The sequence below is a fragment of the Eutrigla gurnardus genome (assembly GCF_963514095.1).
Source record: "Eutrigla gurnardus genome assembly, chromosome: 20".
Taxonomy (NCBI): Eukaryota; Metazoa; Chordata; class Actinopteri; order Perciformes; family Triglidae; genus Eutrigla; species Eutrigla gurnardus.
In genome coordinates this window covers 9230612-9258467 of record NC_139931.1, presented here as the reverse complement: position 1 = coordinate 9258467, position 27856 = coordinate 9230612, and the positions used below count along the sequence as shown (strand labels likewise).

The 27856-nt window shown below is 45.2% G+C and overlaps 1 protein-coding gene across 1 annotated transcript in view; it reads left to right on the top strand.

The window, feature by feature from the left end:
* The first annotated feature begins 15003 nt into the window (after positions 1-15003).
* Positions 15004-27856, top strand: part of LOC311031039 (ras-related protein Rab-26-like) — a 30257-nt gene continuing 17404 nt past the window's right edge. The window contains exons 1-2 of the mRNA XM_084037138.1: positions 15004-15552; positions 16723-16833. Of these exons, the coding sequence (XP_083893264.1) occupies positions 15364-15552; positions 16723-16833 (300 nt within the window). The 5' untranslated portion in view covers positions 15004-15363. The remainder of the gene's footprint in view (positions 15553-16722; positions 16834-27856) is intronic.

The window sequence follows — 27856 nt, the reverse complement described above, 5'->3', positions numbered from 1 at the left end:
GTTAGAAGTAATTACTTTCGGGTGCCCTAGCACTGTAAAAATCATTTTTTTGGTTTCCTGTCTGGGTGCCCAACACCACAATCTAAGCCCCTCCTTCCAAAAATGTATGTTACACATAATATTACGTATAATTATGTTTTTTTCTCTTTTCTTTTTGTGAGCAGTGCAGTTGTAAAATACATGCATGTGCTGTTAAGGATCATTAGAGCTTTGATGGCGTAGGGCTATTCCTCAGTGACACTCCATCGCCTGCGCCCATAAAACTCCCAGTGGCGAGCCAGTGGGGGAGGGTTTTAAGTGTGGGCACTGTGCTCTAATAGCCACTTCCTTAATCAGACGGCTGGACAAATTGTAATCATTAGCACTGTAGTGAGCAACGTGCATGACACGGGCTCTGGAAACTCATTAGAGTGAGTTAGCTGGAGTTGGGGAGCGAGTGGAGGAGGAGGAGGAGGAGGAGGAGGTGGTGGAGGTGGTGGAGGAGGAGGTGGAGGTGGGCGCAGTGACACACTCACCTGGGTCTGTTTCCAATCACGCAGCCGAAGCAGGCCGTCGAATCAGGGGGCCTAACTGAGCGCCAGCAAAGGCCTTGCGTCACTGATGCGAGCCCTCCTCTGCCACCAGTGTGTGTCGCACACAAACTGTGATCGCCGTGACAACGGTCACACCTGTGCACGCGCGCTCGGCAGGGGAACAGATAGTACTCGCGCTCTGATTCGCTCTTGACATTTTGGGCCCGTCTGTCATCTGCTACTGTTGATGAGGTAACAAGTACTAACAAAACAATCAAAATGAAGTTGATCGCATACATCGGCACACCAGCAGTGCACACGCTACCACATATACTACGGTCCGCACACAAAAAAAAAAGCGCAAAGACACACGTGTGCACGTCCTCACAGCTGCACATGCTCGAGCATCTGTCCCAGAAACATCCGTCAGTGCCTCCACATCTGTGCACTCACAGCACACACCCCACACACACACACACACACGTTCCCCTCAACTGGGCTTGGCCTCGCGCCACCCTCCTTTAGTCCTCCAGCTGAGTGATACATGCACTAACCTCAGACAGCTATACAGTCCCGTTGCCTATTTAAAGTGATTCCAAAAGGGAACGTGATACGGCGGGGTTTTTTTTATTTGAAATGTCTTCTTTTTTTCTGAATGCGTGAGAGATCTTCTAATGGCCCTGACGTGGAACGTGTTGTCACGGCGACACACGTTCAAAGCGTCTTCTTTTTGCGTGCTCGCCGAAGCAGCAAACGGCAGTTTTGTTATTAAGGTGACTCTAACTCCCTTTACGGACGGTCATCAGTTGAGGGACGTCAATGATCTGGCGGATGGATCACTCATCACATATGTTGTCAGTTACATAGTGACTGTGTGTTGTGTCCAAATGTGGGATTTGGTTTGATTAGCATCATTCTGGCGTCTGTTTAAGGTGCTGTTGCGTTGTTTTAGCCTCAAATCCGGATGATGTTGTTGTCTTCGGTGAACAACATCACCCCCCCCATCTTCACCCCTGACTTACCCCTGCCCCGAGGTCATTAGTCATAAGCATGGAGGGAGGGGAGGGAGGATTGTGGACAGTGGAGAATGGGTCCTATTGTTAGCCTCACAGGGCCGGAGGGTGCTGTCTCACCCGCCGAATTATCGCCATTTGGACTAAGCTCGCAGCCGAGTGTGTTGTCTTGGGTGACCGTGTGCGTGTAAGTCCATCTCTCTGTGACACTTGCATGTGTTGCTGCGTATCCACGAGGGATGTATCACCACGGCAACTGCTCTTTTCGGTCGTTCGTCTCCATCTAGCGCGTGACGTGACGCAGCGTGACGCCGCCGCATGAGCATGTGAAACTTGTCACTAGCTAATTTGTCGACTTGTTGTCTTCCCCCACATATCTTCACTGATGCCTCTAAAGGTTTTTCCATATGTCGGCCCTCTCCGCGGCCCCGGAGTATTCGCATTACACGTGGGTGGCGCTGGGCGGGTGCGTAACACCGGGTTTCTCCTAATCTGTATTTATGTACTTGCGGTTGAATTAATACAGATTAGCATAATCATATCTGGCTGTGACATTACATTGACTCTCAGCCAACAAATCCCCCCACCTTCCTTTAAATTTGACACAGAGTGAGCACACCTTGTTTCAGGAGACCTGGGCCCGGAGGAGAATCAGCCTTTAATATCTCTGTAAGGGAAAAAGGCTCACCCTGCCAAAATGGCAGCCGCCCTGTATACTGTTCAGCTGGCAGAGCAACAGCCAGAGAAGGAGGAACGGGACTGGGATCCAAGTAAAAGTAAGAGTGATTTTCTCCCAGACCTCCTGTTGCAAAGAGACAGCATGTAAGAACGTGAGGAGAGGAGTGTGAAGAGGATTAACAGAGCCGTCACATTCTCTCTCGCCGTTATCCTCTGATGCATTGTGCTTCATAATAATAAAAAAAAAAAACATCTGTACAGTTTGAATCCTATTTGCTGTATCTCGCCTTTTGAGAGGTCACGCCGCGACCCAGAACGGTCTCTCTCTCTCCGTGCGCTCGCCCTTCCCGCGCTGTGCTTTACAGGGTGTTAGCAGTTGTATGTTTTGTCGAATCTTGAGTCTGAGCAGAGCGGGGCTTGGAAAGGGAGGAGGCTTCCCAGCGTGTTGGAAACCACAGCACCGCCGGCGCCAACTCCAACGAGACATGAGTTATAGCTCCGGCTTCCCCGAAATCAAATAAATAATCTCTCCCGTATTTATTTACTTCAGCTCTCATTATGATTTGCAGCCTTTCGATTATTCCATCGGGGGCAAAAGGAGTCACTCGCTCTCTGGTCACACTTTTTTGCTCTCCCCAGACCCACACACACACAAACACACACACGTCACCGCTGATTTTCAGACATACACCTGTCACCTGTTTTTCCCATTTACATTTCAGTCTGGATATTTAATCATTAAGTAATTGCAGCAGGGCTATAATAGTGTACATTTAAGGGCATTAATGCAGAGGCAGGGTCCGCCATCGCTGCTCACAAGCACCGACAGAAGCAAAAACATTCAGCCAGGCTACCTATAAACACACACACACACACACTCGAAATGAGTCCTTGGTAGCAACAGTGTTACGGCTATCAGAGCCTCTTGGCCATGTGTTGAGAGCAATAATGGCCACGGCAACGACGGGCTCGGCCCATACTCCTCAATTAGGGTCCCCGAGTGCTAGGTGTGGAAAGGTGTCTGGCAGAGCGCCTGACCGCAGCACTCAAAGAGCACTTTGTCTGCACACCTCACACCCGCCGTACCTGCTCATGTTGTGGAAACAGCCCAACGTTGTCACACAGTTGATTTAATAAAATTGGATCCCCAAAATGAGACTTCTAGTGTTACAGGGGCGTAATAGTCGTAATGGAAAGGCATACACTCCCTCCCCCTCCCCTTCCAGCCCTCCCTTTGGCTCTACAGGCATCCTTCTAGAGTTAGACTGAGTGGAGGAGACCCAGGGTAAACGGATACTTCCCCACTGTGAGCCCAGTAGTCTGCTAGGGTAAGAGTAACCCCACGTCCATCACGAGCTCATATCGAGCCACAGGGCTGGCTTGCTTGCTGCAACTTACAGACTTGTTAAATGATGATTGCAAAAGCAGAAAAAGGAAAATAAAGGTAGCGCCGGTGTTGCTGTGGTTTTGTAAGTTGGTTTTGGGATCTGTGGGGAACCATGTTTAGTCTCCTGTATGCTCAGACTACAGCGTGGTACTTCAGCATACGGTGTGTGCAGGACCGACATTTAATAATCACCTCAATAACAAACTGGAGTTTCTGGAATAACTGACTTTCTTGCATGGACGCAAGCCAGTGTGATGAGGGAACGCAGAGGGATCATCAGGGTTTGCAGGATTGGAAGGCCGCAGCCTTGAAACCACGGAGATGGTATGCTTACACTTCGAAAATGACGTTGATGACGCGTTCTTAGAGGCTACAGGGTGGATAACGTTTAGGGTGGAGCTGCTCCGCACGTCTACGTTGCAGTCTCTGGACATGTGACATTGTCTGCTGCGTGTTCAGATCATATAGATCATTGTGAACAGATGATAATCCATATGCCTGTCTGGGATTTTTTCTGTGTATTCTGTGGATTGTCGGTTTTGGAATGATCTTGGAACAATATTTAGAGCTCTAGGTCTACTTGATCTCTATATGCAGTATGAACCTGGGCATGTAGTTTATTCTGCATATATTATATTTTCATGATGATCCACCTTCTGTTTGAATTCAGTTTTTGCTATTTTAATAACAATTTTAATAATAATACTAATTCCAGTATAGGGATGAAAATGTGAAGCAATGTGGTCCGAAGGGTAATGGGCAGTGGGTCAACAGTTTTTGTTTGTTGACACAGATATTACCAGGGGACTCTCAGCACATGGCTGGGGATTAAAAGGTGTATGTGTGAGGTCCGGGCTCCTTAAAGAGCACATTGTGGTTCGCAACTAGGTGGGACCGAGGCTATTAATATCAGAAAAATTACCCTAAACAGCAGGCAGGGCTTTTACTGATAACTACAGTCGAGATCAGATCGCTCTTTTCTCTTTACTCAAAACAACATCATTTTTGATCAGTTCAATTATTCACAGATCCATTCCGAGCTGTCAAATTTGAGGTGAAACGTCTGTTATCATGTTTGCATAAATGTCCGTTCTGGTCATTTATGCAAACATGATTGCAATGTGATCGTAAGTTTCAGCCATGTTTGCTCCATAGATGGTTTAGGTACAGTTTTCTGTCTTTGAAATCTCTCTTCTTCCACTAGCCAGATGACGTTTGACAATGATGTTTAGGCCACAGTGTGTGTGTGTGTGTGTGTGTGTGCGTGTCCACTCATGCATCCATCAGCTCTATCTCCAGCCTCCGTTCCCGGAATGATCTTGACAGGGTCGCGAGGTCAAATCTCGTGGGCCACGACATGGAGGTTTACTTCCATAATTACGCTTTGCAGGGTTATTTCGTGTGCTTTATGAGTGTGAACTTGTGACCTTGGATGCATCGTGGAACAATTTATGATTTCTTCTTCTTTCTTTTTTTTCTCGTCCCACTTGTACATGATAAACATCTGCAAACCTCCCCGGAGCCGACTACGCTGACAAGTTACAGCGAAGGAGTCTCAAAAAACAAAATGAAACGGCAGAAATCTCCCCTTTCCTTCTCTACCTCCCTCACCCCTTCTCTGTCCTCTTATCCCTCTCTTCTTCTTCTTCTTCACTCCCATATGTTTCCTTGGAGGTGGAGGGGGGAGACAAAGAGGGGGTGGGGAGATAGATCCTGCTGCACATCTGAGGTTTATTTGGTCTCCCCTTGGGGAGTGTGGTGAAGCTCTGCATCTCAAGGAAATTGCCAGCGCTCTCTGGTCGGCTTGGCACACTCTCAAACACACTCACACACACACATGCACGCACACACACACACACACACACACACACACACACTCCTCAGCTGGTTTAAGTCCCCCTTCTCCCTGTCACAGTGGCAAAGTTTGTCCACTTTTCTAGCCCCTCAGTGATACAATCCTTCAGTGCACGTTCCCATATAGTGCACGTTATCCCAATGTCGTCCCTTTGTCTCGACATCAGCGATGCACTCCCACGCTGGAAACCCCCATATGCATCCTAAGGCGTATTTGAACGGTAATTTTGTTACCGAGCATGCCTTCACTCGTTGTCTTCCGGGAGTCAACTTTCGAAAAAATCCAACTTCCAAGAAGAAGCAGGAGAAGGTGGCCATTTGTAAAGCAAGTCTGCATGAGATCGAAATCTCAGTAAAAAAAAAAAAAAAAAAAAAGAGCAGATGGATGCCACCGAAACGCCAAGCTGTTTATACTCTAACATACAAGTACTGTACAGCCACGTATTCCCACACACACACACACACACACACACACATTGCAGACGGACTCATTTGTCTTTGTTTAAATGAGCAGCATGATGAGTTAGGATACCATTTTTCCTAGTTTGCAAGAAGGACAAGTTCGACTGTTGCCAGTCTTTGTACCTCATTTGTCTACTTCAGACTTAGGATGCCCAGCTGGTGAAGGGAGGACACAGAATGATGCCACCTAACCCCCTCAAGCCTCGACTCCCTCCCTCCCGCTCCTCCACCCATCCCCCTCTTCCTGCATCTATCCCCCCCACCTGGCTGCCATTGAGGTTAACATCGGGCGTGGGGGGGGATGGGGAGGGGGGTCAGATCACAGACAGGTGGCTCTTCTTGTGACCCGAATGTACTTATCCCTTGATCCCCGGCAAACCTAACAGGAAGTGAATCACTGGCCAAGTGACCTCCCCTGGTGGCCCTTCCTGTCCCCGTGTTGCCTCGCAGGAGGAAGGAAGGATGCGGTCTGTTGTCCTCAGGCGCCGCTCACTCGCTCTCCCCTCCTCAGCCCCCGACTAGAAAAAGCAGATTATTGATTCCAGGCTTGTCGCTCCCCGTGCTCAGCTTTTCACCCTGCTTTTTTTTTTTTTTGTGTCTCTTTGCATTTCCCCATCTTCTTCTCAGCACCCACTTTATCCTACTTTGACATCATTCCTTTCTTCTTCCGTCGTGTCTCCTGCACCCCTGTGAGAGTTAAGTAAACACTGCGGACTATGGCAAACCGCAACGGCCCTCAATTACACTCTGGGGGCCAACAAGACCCTTGATTCATAGTCTTCATTTTATTTATCCCTGACACTTGTTTATCCGCGTTATTGATATTTTATTGGCCATTTGTTCACGTTATTCGGCAGTCATTTTCATGTGGCGGAAAAATCCCAAAGTCAGGCTTCTGGGTTTAGTCTGCTCTCAAATGATGTGTATGCACGTTGTGAATTACAGGACGCCATTTGGTGGTAGTTAAGAAAGGGAGAGAAGGGGACTTCCAGGCAGACGGAGAAAGAGACCTCTTTAACAACATCAAACGCTGTTTTTGTTCTGGCTGCAGTTTTGAGAAAAGGAACTCAAACCAAACAAGGTGAGAAGGTCACGGAGAAGCTTTAGCTTTCTGCTCGGACGCAGTTGTTACAGCGATGATGCTAAAGATAAAAGCCTTCACACTCTCCATTGGATCTAATGATGCAGGCAGAGCAGGTGGCTTATTGGTCCTCTTCAGTGCTGCAGACACAAACTGTGACATGTTGTGTTTGCATCGCTCAGTTGCAGGTGCAGGACGGCGTTGCCATGTTTGCATATGCAGCTCGGTCAAGATAGTTTTATATAATAATAAGAATTTAAAAATAGTTTATTTTTATTCCTGTGCCTGTTTATTCATGCCAATGAAGTTAATTTAAGTTGAGCGTCTAAATCTGTAAAGTATATACTATAATAAAGAAATATATTTTTGGCCTAATTTTTGTATTTTAAATTCAATTACATCGATCTGGCTGACAGAAAGTATTAGAATATGATTCAAAAAAGAGTAGTCTGTGATGCCCTCTATATATAAATTATATATATACAGTATATATATATATATATATAAATATATATAACGATTAGTTATTGAACAAGAAAGACTGTTATAAATTGCTTTAAACTGGGCTCCAGTGCAACAGTGCAATGGGATCCTCTTATCGTGGAACATCGTCAAATCTGACATCAAATTGGGACATAATGGCAAAGGATTTTTTGGCAAGAATTTTAAAATAAAATAAAAAACGAAACAGCAGAACAGCATAAAAGTGAATCCTAATCATTGTTTAGTAAATGGCAATATAACACGTTCTCAAAGACTACAAGACACACGAGAGGACAGCAGGGAGAGAGTGTGAAGTGAGATGTTGTGATCCCACAGGTGTTTTTCCTCCCCTTTAACAATGTGAGTCTACAACTGCATTGCCACCTAGTGGGAAAGGGGCTTTACTGTCCTCAGGCTGGAGTGGCTTTATATCATTGTGGAGGCAGTAAACAGAAGTAATGTGTTCTATAGACGCCGAGGCAACATATCTGAGGCAAAGGAGTAAGTAACTGCAGGGTGTCTGCATCATGGATTTGATCATCGGCTTTTTCAGGTCAGACTGTTGTTCCGCCACTATGAAGTTTTCCAGCTGAGCTGATCCATCCATTCCTCCTAAAAACATCAGAAACAAATATCAAGGCAGTGAGTTCACATCTGGAGCTTATGTGGGAGATAGACATCAATATGTCAGGCCTTCGGGCTGTAAGAGAGCATCCTTACAGTCGCAAAGCATCAAGAACGATCATAATAAATAAATCACTTTTTCACCAGAGGACATAGACACTGAAACACTTTGTCTCAGTCGGCCACAAAGGAGAAAAAATAGTGGAAGGAGGGTAAAAAGAAGAGAGAGAGAACATGTTGGAAAAGCAAGGTTTGTGTTTGGCCATGTTTTGCTAATTGCTCTCAGTGGTGCCGCTAATGGTTTTAGGTTTATGTCCAAGCTGTACTGAAAAATAAGGTGGAACCAACGGAGGGCTCGTTGCTGCGTTTTATGCATTTCCATCATTTTTTTGCAAGCAAAGGAGATTTAAAGTGCAGAGGGGAAAAAATGGGGTCTAAAAATCACCTAATTTACAGCCACACGTAGCACATCCTGTTACTCACTTCATATTTTAAACAGATGTGAGGTGAATTCAAACCATTTCACCCACTACCAGCTATTTTAGAGTTTTTTAACACCCCCCCAAATGTCAAGCTCACATGTGAAGATCACGGAGAGACTTGCAGCCACTTTGATATCTCCCATGTCTGTCCCCGTCTCTCAACACTATCGGGTTATAAGTGGCTCTCCCCCTGACCCTCACCAGTCCATTTTGTCCATCTTTCATCGACCGGGGGCCGAGGCATGTGGCAACAAAGCTCTGCTGTGGTCAGATGGCATCTGTCCCTTCAGTAATCCTGGCATTATCGCGACACATCAAAGCGTTAAAGGCTTGCATAATTGAGTTAACGAGTGTGTTTGGGACGTAACCCGATCCTTTATTCCCCGCGAGGAGCCGCGGTCACAGTGTGTGACCGCAGACAGAGGCGAGGAGAGAGGGAGAGGGGAGAGAGGGGGACGGAGTCCTAAAGCCCTGCAACAACTGTGGGTTCAGGCTGTGGGCCTGGCAAGACGCACAGCGCCCTGGGCCCAGCACCAAGCTAATGAAAAAACAACAGCGGGGGTAAATGCTGGTGTGGAGCTGGGACCGCAGAGCTCATGCCCGCTGCACAACTGCCCCCATGTCAGCACTGGCACTGGCCGGAGAGCCAGTTGTCACGGCCTTAATCCCGCCTGCTGAATGACCTCATCATCCTCGGCCTGCCTCCCCCTGCAGCTGCTGCCATGGCTCGTTACTGCAGCAGCACCGGAGTGACCTCACCTACACACAACACACACACAGCCACATGCAAAGTGAGCTGATACACTGGTCTGGTGCCCGAAACATGCAAAACCTGAAAGGATACATTCACCCAAATTGCAAGAAGACATTTGTCTGCTGATGGCATCTGGCCATGCAGGGGAAAAATTACTGTTTAACCTTGAGAAGAGTCTTTCCAAGTCCCGATTATGTTGGGAACATTTACAGACCTTGCTGTGGGCAGTTTTGATTGGAAATACTGTCAATAAAAGTAATTGCCCGAGTAACTGTCAGTCTGTGGATTGTCCAGAGTAAACAGGGCATTGCTTCTGTGGGATTTTCTGATGAGTGCCAGTGGCAGAGGCTAGTATCTCAAAACGGGCCCAGTGTCCTTATGAATTATTATTATTAATTACACTAGGTGAGGATTCTGCATGTCCAAACCAACGTGCATGCTCAACACAGGAAGCAGCGTGCTCAGTTTGTAGCGAGCTGAAAGGGTGTGAAGGTCGTAGTGGTTCGTTGTCATGGAGACAACCGGAGGTCACATTATGTCACAGACCTGCAATTAATAACCATGATCTTTAATTAAACATGTTTTTTGGTGTTGTTGTCATAATTAATTTGCTGTAATTAATTCCCTTTCCCTATAACTCTAGCCATGAGCAGCTATTTTATGATAAAGATGATTGCATTGGATGTAATCTGACTGGAGTTTTGCAGAATCTTTCGGTATGATTTGGGTGAATTGACCCTTTAACTCCGAACCGAACACGCATGTCAACATGAAGCCCATTTTTGCATGCTGCGTGTGCATTTAGTGCGCTCTTATCAAAACAAGATCAGACTGTTCTGTACGTGCAGACTAAATTAACGCGCCCGAACACAGATGCACATGGCGTCCGCGAACACACATCCACGCGCGGACACACTCGTGTGCGATGAAAATAAAGAGACACTTGCTCTGTTGGCACCTCCTCCGAAATCACACACGCCGCCTCCACTCCTTCATCCCAGCTGTCACAACTGCAAAAAAAAAAACCCTCTACAAATACACGCGCACACTCTCGTGTGTTCACACTCACCCACACACACACACACATGCCACACTGCTCACACCTTTTCCCGCTCACCATTGGCTCCCTCCAGTCGGTTGCCCACTCTCTGCCGCAGCTTGCATGTAAAGTGTGTTTATGTGTTTATGTGTATGCCCGTGTCGTCGCCTTTTTTTATCGCCGTGGTTCCAGCTGAGCTCAGGCGAGCAGCGCCCACCTCTGGCGTGCGAGACAAAGCGGACAGTGAGTCATGATTTCATCCTGGCCTACTCTTAACTCGTGAAAAAAATTACGGCCACCTAAAACTCAATCTGTTCTGCATCTGAGAGCAGAGAGAGGATTTGGAATGGCATCGGGGCAATTATATTGTAGTGAATCTCTGCTTTTTCTCTGCTTTAACGCTCGTTTTCGTTTTTAACTGGATCCAAACTGCCATTGAATCGCACGATCTTTGTGCGAAATCACCTCCCGTGCTTACTCGGCATGTTTTTTGGCCAGTCCGGGCACTTCACGCCAAATGCTTCCTGTCTGACAGCAACGCCATGTGTGAGGTCATAAATCTGATCGCCACAGAAACAGAATACAGTGACGCTCACACTTGCAGGAAACACCCTGGATTAGTGAGGATTTATGGTCGGGGCCTTGAATAACACGCCCATTAGTCGCGAATGCATCCAGTGCTCTGCTTCACATGACAGACTGGCATCTTTCGCGAGTTGAAACAAAATCGTAGCCGTGGAAATGGTTTCAAATTAAATTTAACTTAAAGGGCCTCTATCCAAATAAATGAGGGGAGTGAAATAAGGAGCAGATATTGGGGGAAAATTGGGCCTCTGGTAGCGATTATTATCCTCGTAGGATTTTTTTCCATCCCGGTACCCTGGCTCAGACTCTTATGTCTGGATCTTTTAAAGGGTCCGGGGAGGGTTGGGCATGTATTATTTTCAACACTTCAGATTAAACCCTGCTACAGCTCTCTCAGGCCATACTAATGCAGACCCCCTGCTGGGTAACGGCGAAATTAAAAATGAAAAAAAAAAAAAATAAGCAGACTGTGAAAACAGTAAAAAAACAGAGGTGGAAATTACAAATGTGACACTGAGATGCTGCGCTGACGTCTTTGGAAAGGTAATAATTAACGGTGTCACCTATTTTTACGACGTAAAGGAAGATTTTTTTATTTATTTTAATTGTACAACGACAGATTTGAAGTCGGCCTGGCTTCATTGGTTTAGCACATTATAATATGGCAAGATTGAGCAAAATGATCATGCCAAGGCAATTTCAAGCCAGCAGAACACATTGTTTTTATGCAAAATCTAATTTCTCTCCACTTTCTCTTGTTACAGTATATACAGCAGAGGTATCAAGCTCCTGCATACACAGAACAGATGAGCGATAAATCACCATTTGTCTCTTAGGATGGAATTGGAAGTTTGAAAAAAAAACATCAAATACAAAGTTTAAGAAGGTACATTTATGCTGGAGCAGCAGCAGTTCTCTAATCTGATTCATCGTCGCAATTTAGTGACTGACTTTGTTTCATTTTCTATAGATTACAGCAGTGGTGCCCGACCTCAGGAATGGGACCTCTCTAATGGGTCATAAATCTAATCTGTGGGGTCGAGAGATGTTTAACGAGAATGGAAAGAAGAAGAAATCTTGTTCTTGTGAAATATGGAATCATTTTGGCTTTTCGGGACTTACCCCTATCATACTGTCACATTGTTTTCACACAGCCATTGAATAGTAAATATAATTTACAACTACTTGAAAAGACTTGATAAACCATGGGACCACAAGTATGTAAAGTCAAGATGATGACGTTGCAAATGTTGTAAAGATATGCACATTTATGAATTAAAAAACATCCTAGAAAATACACATGGCCTACTATAGACCAGCAGCACTTATATGCCACACATTTTCCTCTCCCTGGCACACACACGCACTCCGTTTCTCTCATTTAGGATGCCTCGGGGAGCGAATAAGTGCCTGGCAGTGCCAGTCCACTGATGGCTGCTCCCGCCAAGGCCTGACAAACAGGGATGCCGGCTGGCAGGACGCCCCCTCCCCCCTCCCTCCTCCCTCGCCCCTCCTCACGGCACTTGGGCCGCAGGCAGCTGAGAGAAAGTGCAGCCAACAGATCAACAGTTGCTGTGACTTTGGTTGAGCGACTGGCCGGGCTGCTGCACGCCACCCAGCCCACATTCAGGCACCTGACCCTGGGTAAACTGACAAATGCCTGGCCGTCGGGTACGCCTGCAGATTGATGTGAACCTGAGGGGACGTTGTGACCTCACTGCAGCCTGTGCACACACACATCCACGCGCTCGCAACATTTTTTTCCCCAAGCACCTGACGAAGTGCATTGCGCCCGCATTCACCCACACTTGTCAGGCTTGTTTGACTTATCATGGAGACGGGGAGGCTTTAAGGATGCTTGCACCGGGGGGGGGGAAGGGAGGGCTGTAATTTGCTCCTAACTAACATGTTGAAATTGTGTAATTTGAGGCATTCCTCTCAGCCGAACCACACAGTTGATTTACAGAGCATGACGCCGGAATGATTTTAATTAGATCCCCGCCTTGTTAGTTTAACCAAAGTAAAAGTACATTTGCTTGATTAGATTTCTCTCAACTGCCTCCACAGTTTGTTTTCATGGACCGTTTTATGTGCTGGTGCTGCCGTGTAGACTAGTTGGCACGGTCACACACAATATATACGGTACACAAGACCACATTATGGCCTCGCAATCGGGCCTACACGCATCGGGCATATTTAACTCATCTTGACAAGGCTGTTAATTTCCCTGGACGGATTCCAACTATCACTTCTATCCACGTCGCCTCTTCCCTCCAAAATGCCCAGCTGTTGCCACAGTAGACAGCTGCTTTAGGGCTAGAACGAATCTCAGCTGTTGAAGGGAGCTGCAGGGATGGGAGTGGGGCGGGGGGGGGGGGGGGGGGATTGGTGGATTTTGGAGGTTTCTGTTCCCCTCAAACCAATGACACTCCACTCCCGACTCCACGCCGACTTAGGGTGGAGCGTGGAAAAATGCTGACAGACGGCAGAATCGGAGAAACCAGTACAGCTGTCTGTGCGTTTACAACCAAAACTGCTCGGAAACTCTGAACTTGGAGCTCCGGGGTCAAACAAGTGACCCCTCCCAAAAAAAAAAGTGCAGAATAATTTCTGCAAACTGCAGTGTTTGGAAATATAAAAGAGCAATAGCATATGCTTGGTACTTTGATGTTCGATGAAGCACAAACATTTTATTTTCGCATCAAACGTCCACCACAATGAAACACATGGGGAACCGGTCGGCAAGAGGTGAACACGCCGTCAGATATCATCCACCGCACGGAAACTCCCTTAAACGTGACTCAGGAGCCGCTCGTTGCTCTGGCGTCTCATTCTGGAATTAGCTTTCAATCTGTTTAATTTATACATGGAGTGGAGCTGCGTCTCTCTCAGCCTGGAATTTATCACGCTACACATTGAAAAGGTCAGAGGTAATACAAGCTCTCTCCAGGCTCCTGTGGTGGGGAGCAAACAAGGTCTCTGGGCTGTGATCTTTGAGCATATTCTAATGAGACTAGACAGCCTGGCACGTGATCAGAAAGGCAGTTGTATCATACACAAATTTCATATTGTGTAACAAACTAGATTACAGAGGGAGGAGGAGGGGTGGGGGGGGCAACAGCATCTCATTACTGGCCACAGAGGATCGGGGTCTAACCAGAATATGCTGCTGTTCTTTGTTGCAAATGAAGACAATATGTGGACCCCGCTAAGGAGTGACATCCTCCATGGTACAGAGAGACGGCTGAGTTATGTTGTGAATTATGACGGGCGCGGGGTACGAGTCACTGTGAGGTCAGTGACCGTCGTCTCGACTGTTCTGCCCTGATCACAACCAGCTTGTTGATGGAGGCTGGTGGCGGGGACAGACGCTTCCCACTAATGATGCGTCAAAATGGTGTGATATGTATCCCATATAACTAGGTACATTAGGCAGTTTGTTGTTGTTGTTGTTGTTGTTGTTGTTGTTGTTGTTGTTATTTACTTCAGCTAGCCTCCACTACATGTGATGATTTTCAGTGACCTAATTTGGGTGTTTCTTATGTAGTTTTACAACCCTCACTTTTATTTATTTATTTATTTTAAGGGACTTAAACTTTGCTGTCCTTTCCTGTTTTTATCTCTGACTTTTTATTATTAATTTGTGTTCGTACATCGCCCCCTTGTGGTGCATTATTGATATCACATCCCCAGCACGCTCCACAGGTGGCTGCTGTCAGTTTCGATCCCCGCTGCTTTTCTCCACATTATATGAATAGATTGCTTTTGAATGGCGTACATTCATTATTTGGCGGTTTTATTTTGCATGTATTACTGCAAGTTAACGGACGGACGCTCAGAAATAAGTCCAATTAGTCCTGATCAAACAAGTGAGAGCAGTTAATTAATTAGAGGACATAAGATGATATAAACTCACCTGTTTTCCGCACCTGTCAGCCCTTATGGGGGCATACGGCTGCTTGTCAACCCCAAACGTTACGTCACGTGGTGGAAGTTGTCTCCACAATAATAGACCCACATATCGCTCTTTCAGGACTACATCACTTTGAGTGTATAATGTGGAGCTGAGCGGAGGCGCGCCCCCGCGTCCTGGTCGTGGCGCGCTCAAGGTGGAGTTTTGGTCCACATCACATGTAATCGGTGCCGCTACAGCGCGCACTGATCGAGGCTGTTGTCCTGGAAGGAGCGAGCTGTCAGCAGCAGGAAACGACTCAACAACAACGGAAGCCAGTTTTTTTTCTTCTTCATTTTCGGGATTTCACTTCTACTCTGAGTGCGGCAAGGTGTCGGATCATGCGTTCAACAAATCTGCTATTTCAAGTTCTCCGCTGCAGCAACTTTTAAAGCCCGAGATTTTGGTTTCATTCGCTTTAGCTAATAAAGAGTTTTTTTTTTTCAAATCTTGAGAAATGTCTCGTAAGAAGGCTGCCAAAGGCAAAGCCGCGGGCAGCAGCCCGTCCGCGGGCAGCAGCCCCACCGGGAAAGGCACCGGGAAAACGGTGAGGAGTAGCCCGGGCATCGTCCAGATGAACGGCGTGGTCCATCCCAGCAGACCCTCCATCAGCAACAGCAGCGAGTTCTATGACATCGCTTTCAAGGTAGGATGTTGTTGAGCAGTGCATCACATAACACACTGCAACCCTTAACTTCAATTTCTCAGTTTACAAGCAAAAATAGTGTAATAATAAAAGAGAATTGGAGAGGTAACCACAACTATGCGTGTGTTAGATCATGTTGATGTTTCTTTTCCCACCACCGGTTTATTTATTCACCATGAAGCAGCAGCTCGAGCTCCTGACACCAGCTGTGTCAATAGAGGATCGATAACCTGGAGCCCACAGACCAAAATCATTGTGCAACTGGTTGGATGCTGTTTATCCCCGCAGCTCTTACTACAGGCTGCGCATGTAGAGCGAGATGTGCGTGAGAACTGTCACCTCACTGCAACAACAACAGAGTGCAGCTACTCCCAACAAGGCTTCAAGGGACTTGTACCACCTACTCTGTGTTTTTGAAGCAGCTGTTTAATGTGAGTGCATGATGTCTTTGTGATTGTTCCATCCACAGTGAACTGCGTCTTATTTTGAATCATCCTCATCATCCAATTAAATAGCAATTGCAGAAAAAGGTGTTCAACGTTTCGCTCACGTTGAGCTGTTTCAAGAAGATTTTTAAAAAAGCCATAATTTAAAGTTGAACCAGTGAGGAAACAGAGGGGGAGATCTTCATACATATTGCCCTTTATCCACATTTTTATGTCTCTTCGTTCTCCTTCCTCTGTCTTTCATCTCCTCTCCGTTTCCTCTCTGCACCCGAGAGGAGCTTTTGATTTCCAGGGTCTGGGGCATCGCAGTCCCTCAGCTAGCGCCATAGCGGTAATTACATCAAACCTTTAACTTCATCACAGCTCTGAATAAAAAAAAAAGGAAAAAAGAGAAGGAGCCCGAGTATGTCTGTTTTTAGATGGTTGTGTGCGTTCACACACTTGCAGAAGCGCTGTGAGGATAGAGACTGGTGGCCATAATGAGCAGTCACACGCTCATTCACATACACCCTCTTCACTCTGGCCACATACCAAAATACCAGGACTAATTTAGCTCAATGATTCAAATGTCCCACACTGATATCAAATGTAATGTATGAGCTCCCTCCTGTTCATGCTCCTAGTCTGACATGCACCTCATCAACCGTGTCAGATGGAAGTTTTATCCCTCACACCACTGATTGTACACTCCTTCCTGTCTGAGTTCCTCCTCCTTGTATTGCAGGTGATGCTGGTCGGAGACTCTGGTGTGGGGAAAACATGTCTGCTGGTCCGTTTTAAAGACGGGGCGTTCCTGGCTGGCAGCTTCATCTCCACTGTGGGCATTGACTTCAGGGTGAGTTCAAATCAAACCAACCAACCCACATACATGCCAACACATTGTCAGGTTTAGTACCTTTTTGTGAAACGGGGCTATTCATGTTCTAATTGGATTTTTCTTTTTTTTTTTCAAATTCAACGTCTTTATATGTCCCAGAGCCGTGCGTATTTCCCGTCTCACAAGATAGGATATTGATTTCTTAAATTAGTTTGACATGCTTTAGTTCTGTAGTCTCCCTGGTTGTTACCGGGTTTCTCGTGTACCAGTTATGTGGTCCCACATTGGCAACCAGGAAAGGACGTGTCTATCTTTTTCTAATTGAGAGAGGAGAACCATCAGAGCAACACTTTTCCCCGGGGCAGCGAGAAGAGACCGTGGCCTCCCTCGGCTCTCCCGTGACCTCACGCTCAAGGTCGCGTCAGCCACACTAACGGTGCTGGTGATTATTTCTTTTGATCACCAGGGTTTTTCTGGTCTTTTTGGACCAGAAAAAGTGGAGAAGCGAAAGTTCATCTCTAACTCATTCTCTTTGCTAACCAGGCTAATTGATTTAAATACCTCACACTGTCATTACATGTAAGGAGTCTAGAGTGGTGCTGTTTTTATGACATGCATTCATCTTCCTTGTCAAAGCCTGGTGCCTACATTACCCAAAATGCACAGCTGAACCCCGACATCAGTTCGGAGATTCAGGTGTGTACTCTTTTCTAGTGAGTGACTTGGTGAAGTGTTGAACTTGTATACTCTTGGGAGGCATACTCGATATGGACTGTGTGTGTATATAAACTAAACTCACCAACCATTATACGGCCACGTGAGTGGGTTGGATGAGCTTGTAGGTGGATGAGCAGTTGATTTATGTCCTTACATAACGTTCCTTATAACACCGTCTATGGCCCTGTTGTACATTTAGGCCTACCTCAGCAAAGCAGAAGCTTTCATCAGCCATCATTGACTGCTGCGTTCACTACTAATGGAGGAAGAAGTACCAAACTCATAAAGTTTTTGGCGCTTAGTCTGCTCTTTTCTCATATTGATTCATTATTTAATTGCCGTGTAGCACAGAGCTGTCTGGCATAAATGATTTCAATATCCTTCTATTCTCTTCTGCAAGGTTCCTTATTCCAAGGTTCATTTTTTCAGTACAAGAGAAAATGGCCTTTTTTCTCCTGTTATTGTTCCCATATTCACAATGTTCACCAGAAAAAAACAAAAAAGTCAGAAACAGAACTTAACACATGCCACGACTGTGTATGTGAATCCTCTAAGCAGCTAGTTGTGAAGTCAAACATGAAGGTCCTCCGTGTTGTCTTCCCATGGAGGATACACAGGGAGACAAGGAGCCATTGTTATTTTTAGCAAAAGACAGTTTTGATCTCTTTTTTAGTTGGTGGGAAAGACAGGCAATTTGCTCCTTGTGGGGATCTGATCCGGTTCCCCACTTCAAAGCTGCAGCGTGATGCTGTGTTTTCTTCCCCCTCTTGTTTATTGTAGTCTCATCTCCTTTAAGCCTCAGCATGTTCTCAGGATTACCGAGCTGCGCCGGCGCCTTGTTAGGCTTAAAATACACGGAGTCAGAATGAAATCTCACTATTAAGGGGTAATAGATTCATATGCAAAGAGTGAAAGAAATATGGCACCTAATTCAATGTAGATCTCACCTTGTTATTATCGGTTTCTCAATGTCATTAGCGTAGATATAATGACTGCTAAAGACTGATAGGAAGAATAATTGATTTGATGTGGCCCTGTGGAACATTTACAGCAGCGACATATAGACCAGACCAGGTTAATTGGATGTGACTTCACCTCTGTAGCTCTCTAGTGAAGCATTGCTTATTCTGCATCCAGAGAATACAGCGCACTTGCAGCCTACGGTGCGGCATGTGGAGGTCACCCGTTGCCACGGTAACGCAGGTGCTAAGGTAGAGGGGTCAGAGCACGCCTTTGTGCTTGATTGTGCGGCTCTAAAAGTTCTCGTCTCGTGAGTGCTGAGGGTTTTCTTCCTCGCTGTGGAAGGCGTCGCGTGGGTGTATGTTGCTTTATGCTGTCTGGACCTCTGATGTGGTCCTCATGCTCCTTGCTTGTTGTGGACACACGAGTATTAACATCACATGACTCCTTTTTCTCTACTTTCTCCATTTCAAGTCACACCTCATGTCACTTGTAGGTTCATGCTCAGTCAGGACGGGACTTTCTAAAGTGTAACACAGACAGTATGGAAACGTCACTGTGCATTTACCCATCGAGTGGGATTTCATTAAATATTAAACACACAGTTATTGATTTGGATTTAGTAGCTAATTAGACATTAGAGTCATTAAACGTATTAAAATGTGAAAAGCAATCAGACATATAAACAGTATGTATTAAGGTATCAAATGAAGTGAAACGTTCCAATCTTAAAGATGCAGAGCTAACAAACAAACTAGTGACACTTTTCATCCATATTCAAATGTGTTGGGCCTGAGCTTTTGTCCATTTTGTGTCATTTTAGATCCATACGTTTCCTCTTAGATTGACAGCAAGACACATTTTCTTATTCAATATGTTTCCTACTGAAGACTGAAACCAACAATGCGTTAGTCATTTCCTCAATAAATTCCAACCCCTTGTATGAAGCACACCGGCCTGAACCCATTGATTCAAACTGGTTGGACTATTTCCAGACGTAGATTAATACAGACTTAGTGGTCGAGTTGGTATTCACGGCAGCATCAGTGTGAGTGTGTGTGTGTGTGTGTGTGGGGGGGATTGGCTAAAATACAGTGTGATGAAGTGCAACAGCATGGTTCACTGATGTGCTTCCAATATTTCAGCAGAGCTCTATGGCTCGGAGATGACTATATCAGGCTTTGGCTGCAAAGAGAATTCTTTATTGACAGAATGAAAATAAATGACTCACACTTAAATAAGTCATATGTTTGTTTATATTGAGGCACTTAAAGCTAACGCACTGCCATTTCAATAAAACCAAACTACCGTGTGAGGCTGGAACTGTCCTTGGTGCTGAACTCCTACAGACTGGGGTTCAACAGAATTGTTTAATATAGCGTACAAGCCTCCCAGGTCTATCAATCTGTGGCCAAACACTCGAGAATATCTGACATGTCAGCCATCATTCTTAATCTGATGCTATCAGATTTTCTCACACCGAGAGACAAATATCAATTCCCCACGCTGTTATCCTCTCCATCCATCACACTTTCAGTTTCCTCCATTTTTCTGTCACTTCCCTCCCCAGCAAGCAATTAAGTATTCCCCTAAAAAGATGTGATGTGTCAAACAGAGGACTATTAAGGGGTGATGTTGGTAATCATGCCGAGGAGAAGCAGAAATGAAAGATACTCGGAGGGGGAAGCCAATCAACAGTATTACTCAAACAAGCCTTCCTCTGGTTTCCGATGTGACATAAATGCGGGCTGGGGAGAAGAGCAGCACTTCTCACCTCTACTGAGAGACAAGGGAGCTGCTTCCAGCTGTCAGCTATGTCTACTTCCCCAAGTGACAGATCTCTTATGCAACCCCAGATTCCACTTCTCTGCACCCGAACAAAAAAACATGGCCTGTTTGCCTCAGGAAGTCAGAGTTTCAATGATGCCTGAGGATGGATCATCAAACTTTGAGTACCAGGCTGAAATATTTCAACAAATATCGGATGGATTGCCATGAAATTTCCATTTTTTTATTTCTTTTTTTTACACTCATGGTCCCCAGAGGATCCTCCCCACTCTATTACCTGCGGCATGTCACCGTTTTAACTTCCTGGGAGAGATTTCAACATCGACGAGGTGGATTGGCACATTTTTTTTAATCACATATAATGTTAACATTTGTGTTTTTCAAATTTCTCTTATTTCTCTTCAGTCCCCATTTGCATCTCGTTTGGTTTACCTGTGTTTCTCTCTCCTCTTGACTACCAAGGTTTTTAAAAGTCCTTCACTGGGACTGTGCCTTGTGTATTACTCAGCCCTCTTATTATTGACAGTCTCTTTTCTCTCTTTGTGTCATTCAGGAGCTTCAGTGCCTGGACCTTGTGTGTAAATGTCCATGACCCCCTCTGATTCAGTTCCTTGACCCCAGTGACAGTCCCTCCCCTGCTCCTGCCCCACGTGTGAACAAAACGTGCAATAACATGCAACATTAATATTTTCCCAATTGATTAGTCACAGATAATTTCCTCCCCCGCAGGATTAGCAGATATCTTGCATTCTGGGAATGCAGCACCAAGACGTATGAAACAGCACAACCCTGCCTCCCTTTGTCCAAAGGCTCTCCGTCTGGGAGTGGTCCATAAAATGTCCCTGACAGGTTTAGGAGACATGGGTCACACCTGGCATACTAATTCATCTCACCCTGTTAGAAGTCTGTATTTTACACAAGACTGTTTTATGAGTGATCTGAGATATACAGTGCTTCGCATGTCGGATTCAGGCTGGTGGGGGAGGATTGTTGTTTTTAGCCACCCAGCTCCAGGGATGGCGATGTCAGCTGGTTGGTTGGTGCACCGCTCTGAGCCAGAACCAAATCTCTGCTGGATGGATTGCCACCATTTTTTTCCTCTCTTGCATCCCAATTAACCTCATTAATGAGGCGTAGATGCTAACGTGTCTCTGACCTTCTTTGTCTTGAGAGAACTGACCAGTGCGGTGTGTTGCATCAGCCATCAGCACAGATTTCTAATTTCATCTATTTATGAAAACAACAGACTGTTGAATTATTCAAATAGGTCGGGTCTTATTATGCAGACAATGCCCAAGATGGTCTTGATAAGTGCATTTCCATGGCAGTGAGGGTGGGTGTATTCCAATTGCCAGAGAAGAGAGAAAGGAGACGAGACCGAGGCGGCAGGACGGGCTAATCAAGTCACAAAGGTGCAGAATCAGCTGTAAATCCTGCAGTCTAATAACCCGAGAAGGAAACAGTAGATGCATACATGTCTTTGGAGATATAATGAGGAGCCGAACGTGTTCTGAATATTTCTGGCATATATCGGGCTACAATGATGAACCCAGGTGCCTTAAATATATATTAATATACGTAGAAGATAACAGGCTTTTTCCATACATCTCCTTTAAAGATTTTAATGGAGCTGTGAGTTTGATGGATCCATCACCGGAGTGGAGATAAGAGGGAAAATATACCTCAACTCCCTCATCTAATGACGCATCGGAGTGACTGTGAGTTCTCCACCTTCTCCACATGTATTTGATGATGTCAGTTATCAATATCAAATTAAAAGATAAATATATCTTTGTCGCATTTATGTTCAAAACAAGTCGGGTAGAGCTGTAATACGGCCATGAGGCAACAACAGTTTTCTTCCCGCACAAAGCTTTATTTGTGACTATTGATGTTCTTCGTCAACCACCTGAAATTGAGGCTACAAACATTGATTCCTTGCCTGACCTCTGACCCCCCGTAATGCTGAGCCAATCATCCCATCTAGACGTGCGATTCATCACGAAGGTTGCATTGCCTCTTGGGTTTGGTCAACTGAGCCCTCGTTGAGTGAATAGCATCGATAACCGCTCAGCGGCCAAATGGGCTGAAAATGTGTTCGAGTCAATTCACTGATCTCAGCTGAGCTGGGATGAGCTGAGAGAGATTATCTCATTTTGATTACCTTTCACAGAGAGAGACAGGAAAGGAAAGCATTGGCTGCGGCTCCACATACTGTGTGTGTAAAGACATTAAACATTTAAGGTGTCTCATGAAATATGAATCTCTCCCTCAGTTGATGATTGAGGACAAAAGTCTGTCTGGTGTCACACATTTGGCAGCACGTTTTGTAGATGTCAATGACACGCACATATGCACACACCCGATATACACGCCCGCAGTGATAACGATGCTCAACAGATGTGGCAACTGTTAATGAACCGGAGGCGATCCAAACAGGCAGCTCTTGCTTTGCGTCTGACTGTAGCCGGGCGTTGTTAGCTGCCTCTCTTACATCACCGTTGGCAAAGGATGTTCGCGGAGAGCCGCCGCCGTCTGCTGACTTGTCACTATGTTTTGGGAAGCAGGTGATCTGTTCTCGCTCCAATGTGCACAGTGAGAAAAAGGCTTCAAAGACCAGCCGCCAACTAGAAACAGGCGGATAACTGAGCACCTCCTGTTGGTGGGTTCCTGTTTGGAGAGCTGCAACAAGTCCATTTATTAGGCAACTCATTTTCATGGTTCTGAACTTGATGGTTGCTGGTCTTCCAATGTGAGAATTTGTGTTAAAGTAAATTGCAGTGATGGAAAATAACTCAGCTGCTGCATTATTAGTGTGTTACTTTGCAGATTAAGGTTTTACTTACAAGCCTGAAGTTTCATTTGTTAAATATAATGACTTGTTACCAATTAAACGATTCAACAGTACTTAATGGTTCAAATTAGCGCCACTCTGACTAAGACTATAATGCATGATAATATACTATAACAGGGCCTATTCTGCATAACAACTACCTTCACATTTGATCTTTTTAAGTACATTTTACCCATGATATACACGTAACTTGAATGCAGGACCGTGTTAGTTGTACAATAATTGAGCATTTTATCATCTTAGTATTACTTCTTTACTTAAAGGTGCTGCACATTTCCTTCTGCATCATAGAGAATCTTGGGAGAGCCTTGATATACAATGCAGCTACAAAAAAAATCTTTGTTCAGACAAACATGAGGTCATCGTCTTTTCAGACAGCATGTTTTGAGACCGTGACTCATGCAACAAGTGGATGTTAGTCATGGCATAATTACTGCATCTCGGTGAGGAGAGGAGGATTTACATGCTCTTCATTTTAATCATCTATCAGTTTATTTTCCTTTTTGTGCAGAAATAATTTGTGCAGCGTCTTCTTTTAAAAAAAAAAAAAACGTTTTAAATCAGCAAGGAGTGAAAATCGAGCTGCTGACAGAAGCGGAGAGGTCGATGTTGTTGCTTTGACAAGTTGAAGGCAGTTGATGAGGTTGTGTGTGTGAGTGCCCCTCCAACTATTGACAAAAGGCTGGTCCGATGAATTATCTCTTCATTTGTATTACAGATGAGTGGACACAGACGAGGTGTGACTGAGCTTTTCTGTTTGCCTCTAGAAATGCTGCCTGTAGTCTTTCTCTACATTTTCAGGCTTTAAAGAACCAAATTCTTTTTTAAATACCACAAGTTATCCACGTGTAACCACGTTTACAAACCACACATTGAGTCTTTGGTTTGGTTCGAGAGTTGCAGATGCCATCATATGAGTATGTAGGTGTCTGTGATGCACGTTTTAGAGAGCAAGCACAGAGGAGATGGAAAATAAGACAGCAGGGAGTGAAGCAGCTCTGGCATGTGAGGGGACGATAAAGGACCCGTCATGAAAATCAAGCTCTGACTCGATGATTACATCTCCTCCTGAAAGCTTCCGCTCCTCCTTTATACTTCCTCCGTGCATGTCACTGACTCACACACATGACTCTCTCCACTTATAGCTCAGTGGGTGACAGCGCTGACTTGGATATAGGAAACTCAGGGTTGGGGTGTGAAAAAAATAAGAGTCAACAAGGTTCTCGTCAGGTGCCAGGTCATCACTACGAGGGGCTTCCGAAGTGGGACATAAAGCTCAGTGATCCGCATCACCAGGATCCACAGCAACAACATCCGAATGTCACCCAGGCGAGATAAGTGTGGTCAGATGGTGTCAAAGAGAGGGACGTAACGGTGGGGACCGCAGAATCTATATCTGTAAAATGTTATAGTTTGTGTAGTCGATGGCTGACTGAGTTCTCCATGATTCACTCTCTCCAGCCTGCCAGCCTGTCTTCTCTGAGTGGGTGCAATTAAAGTGCCAAGCTTCGTCATGCCATCAAGTGGCAGTTTGGTTTTGCTTTTTTTTTCTGACTGAATATTGAATTGAATTAAGATGTTGTTGGAGCTACAATAAGAGCCAAAGGAACAGTAGGACACAAAACATGTGTGTGGCGTTAACTTTAAGGCATTTTTTCTGGATTCTTCTCGTATGTTTTATTCTAAATTTAGGGCCGAGCTGTTCCGTTGTGTTCATGTACAAGCCCCAGTCGCTATTAAAAGTTGTCAAGCATTCAGCGTCACTTCACAACGGTTTGTCCGGGGGAGTGTGTGTGTGTGTACATGCACGTGGGGTTCACTTCCGCCTTGGGAGATGTTTGTAATTAATGAAAAGCAGCTTTGCCACCTGCCGCCATAATGTCACTGGGACCTAGAGAGGCGAGCCCTGTGGAGCCGCATGAATATTTAACCGCGGCGCGGAAGAGGTGGGAAGTGACTCGCTGAAATATGGGAGCATCGTTGGAACGAAGCCGATGGAAGAATGAAATGGAAAAGAAAACACAACTCAAGGGGAGATACATGTTGTTGAATGGAGATATAGGGATAAGAGGTGGTGAGAAGGATAACCGTGTCGATGGACTGAAAGTTTGGACACTTCTTTTTGTCAAGTAATATCATTAGAAATCCACCCAGGCCTGATCCTGTTACAAAATCAAATAAGGAGAAATAATGATTTATTTTCATTTTATCAACATATCCCGCTACTAAAAAAATGTCCCCAAACCAGAAACACATTTTTACTCATTCATTTGTCATTTTTGTCACATTTGTGTGCAAAACTCAAATCTCTCCAACCACCACAGGATGCACAATGTGCTGGTCAGAGCTGCCATATGGACAAAAGTCAAAATGAGAGGGAAGGCAGAGAAGAGAGGATGAAGCATTTTCATTACTGTCATGCTTAAAGTGGCTGTTTGCATCCACTGTGTTTGCATGTGAAATGTTCTGTGTACTGCATGTGTGGAGGCCGTATTCCTAGATCCATGTCTGAACGCCTGAAGGGACATTTGAGAAACAGACCAGATGTGTTGGAGTTCAGCCAACAACTTTCTCTTTCCTGTATTCAGCACCAAACACGGTCACAGCAAACGTGTTGCTCTTTGATTTATATCAGGCCAGTGTGTGAAACGTTCCTGGGGAGGGAACCTTCAGAGAGGTCAAGGCTCCCCATCATTGCATCCAGCTGAATATTGTGATACGGCATCACAAACTGCTGATTAGGTGCGTATTTATAGTCTAAGGCTGCGTTTGGATCACAGCACGTGTTGCTACGGGTTAAAGGTAAAATTCCTTGGTGTGACGCCCATTCGAGACTCACTCTGACACAGACACAGAGAGAGCAGGCAGGCCACAGCGTGATGAAGCATGCATTGGGTTGAATACGCTGAAAATCCAGCATGTGTTTATTTTTGCTATGGAACATAACCGCTGTTAAACAGTGTTGTATTCTACTGATTCACAGCTTTGTTCTCACTGGTCACCTCATCTATATTCACTCTCCAAGCTCCTAACCACCGCTTCTCTCTCTCTCTCTCTTTCTCTCTGTGTCTCTTTCTCTCTGAGTTTTTGTTTTGTTTTTTAAAGCAGCCCTCCTGCTCTGTCGTCTTATAGAAATGAACGAGGTAGCCTGCGTTTCTGCAGCAGTGCAGTTGTTCTGGTGGAAGGGCCCTGAAGCCCACTGCTCATATGAGTATGTCTTTTTAGTTTTTCCCAACTTCACAAGGTCACCCGAGGGGAAAAAACGAAATAAGAGGAAGGGTCCAGCTATTACACTCGTGCCACAGTCGCAGGTGTTTGGGTGAAGCAGATTGATGAGCACAACACCTTCCTTCTTAGCCCTGCATATCCTCACTGAATTGCTGGAAAGAGATTGATAACAATTCATATTTAATCCCAGTGGTGTGATAATGTAAGCTAATAGAGCCTCTATTTTGAAACGCAGTGGGGAACAGGAGCTCTCTTTATAAATGTACATCTTGAAAATCAAAAAACCCAGAGAAAAATACAACACTTAAGGTCAAACATTTTTCATTGAGCATGTGGTTGAAACCATTGCTACTACGTGTGCTGAGGTCAGCCGGGTCAATGATGGCGTCTATAGGTTGCAGTAATTTGTTGTGTCTTGTGTAATGTGATTTATTGTCTCTGTCTCCAGGAGAATACTCAGTGCATCTTTAATTGCATTTTTTTTTGTAAAAGAGTGTCTTGCTGTTTGGAAATGCTGATGAAGCTGCATCGAGGATCAAGAGGAGCTAGAAGGGAGGGGAGGCCATATTTAGACAATTATCTATCACAGGAGGTTTAACAATTCATATAGAAAAGGAAATCTCAGTCATAAGCCTCTTCAAATTACAGAGGTGGAAGTGTCTGCTTTATTTACACGTATCCTCACATTGTGTTATAATAACGTATTATTACACAACAGAGTAATGAACCAACCAAAGCTTCATGAATGCATTGAGCTTCTATGACAATTAACGGCCCTCTGGGACGGTGACTACGGTACTCGGGAGGATCTTTTGACCTTATTCAATGTCCTGACATCAAATAATATGTTGAGGCATGACCTTATGCATTAGGAGGTTAATTAAGGTCTGAATCTTGGCTGAGGATCTCGTACCGCTCTGTGTCAGGAAAGAAGTGCTACGATGAGATTCTGGAGGGGAGGATAGGTTTTTTAATTGGTGAGAAATCCGTTTCGGCAACAGGATCAGAAAGTCATCAGAAATATGATTTACAGGATTTTTGCTGCAATGCGAGGACAGATCTTGATTTACCAGGTTTTTTTGATTAACTGTTTAGTAGCAAAAACAACAATCATTCCCACCTTGTTGTTTTATGTAAATGTACTATATCATGAGATATATCTATGTAAAATAACAAGCTGTAATGCCCTCCATAGAGTGAAGGGGGCAATGTGATATTTTGAATATGGTCAAACCCGGCCGCTGAGATGATTCCTTTCTGTAGGCAGGGAGGGGTTGAATGGTTTTGTGGGTACAGTGTGTGCAAAGCGTGTGCATATGCCTGTGTCAGCATGACTTGGAAAACACTTGACAGCTGGGAGTTGGGCTGACTGCAGAGTAGAGCCCTGCCTGTCTCCTAACTTATTTTCCCCCCATTGCTTTGATTTCTGGTGTGTGTGTGTGTGTGTTGAGGCCAGGCAGCCTTATGCACCTAGGCGCTCTCAGAGTAAAGAAG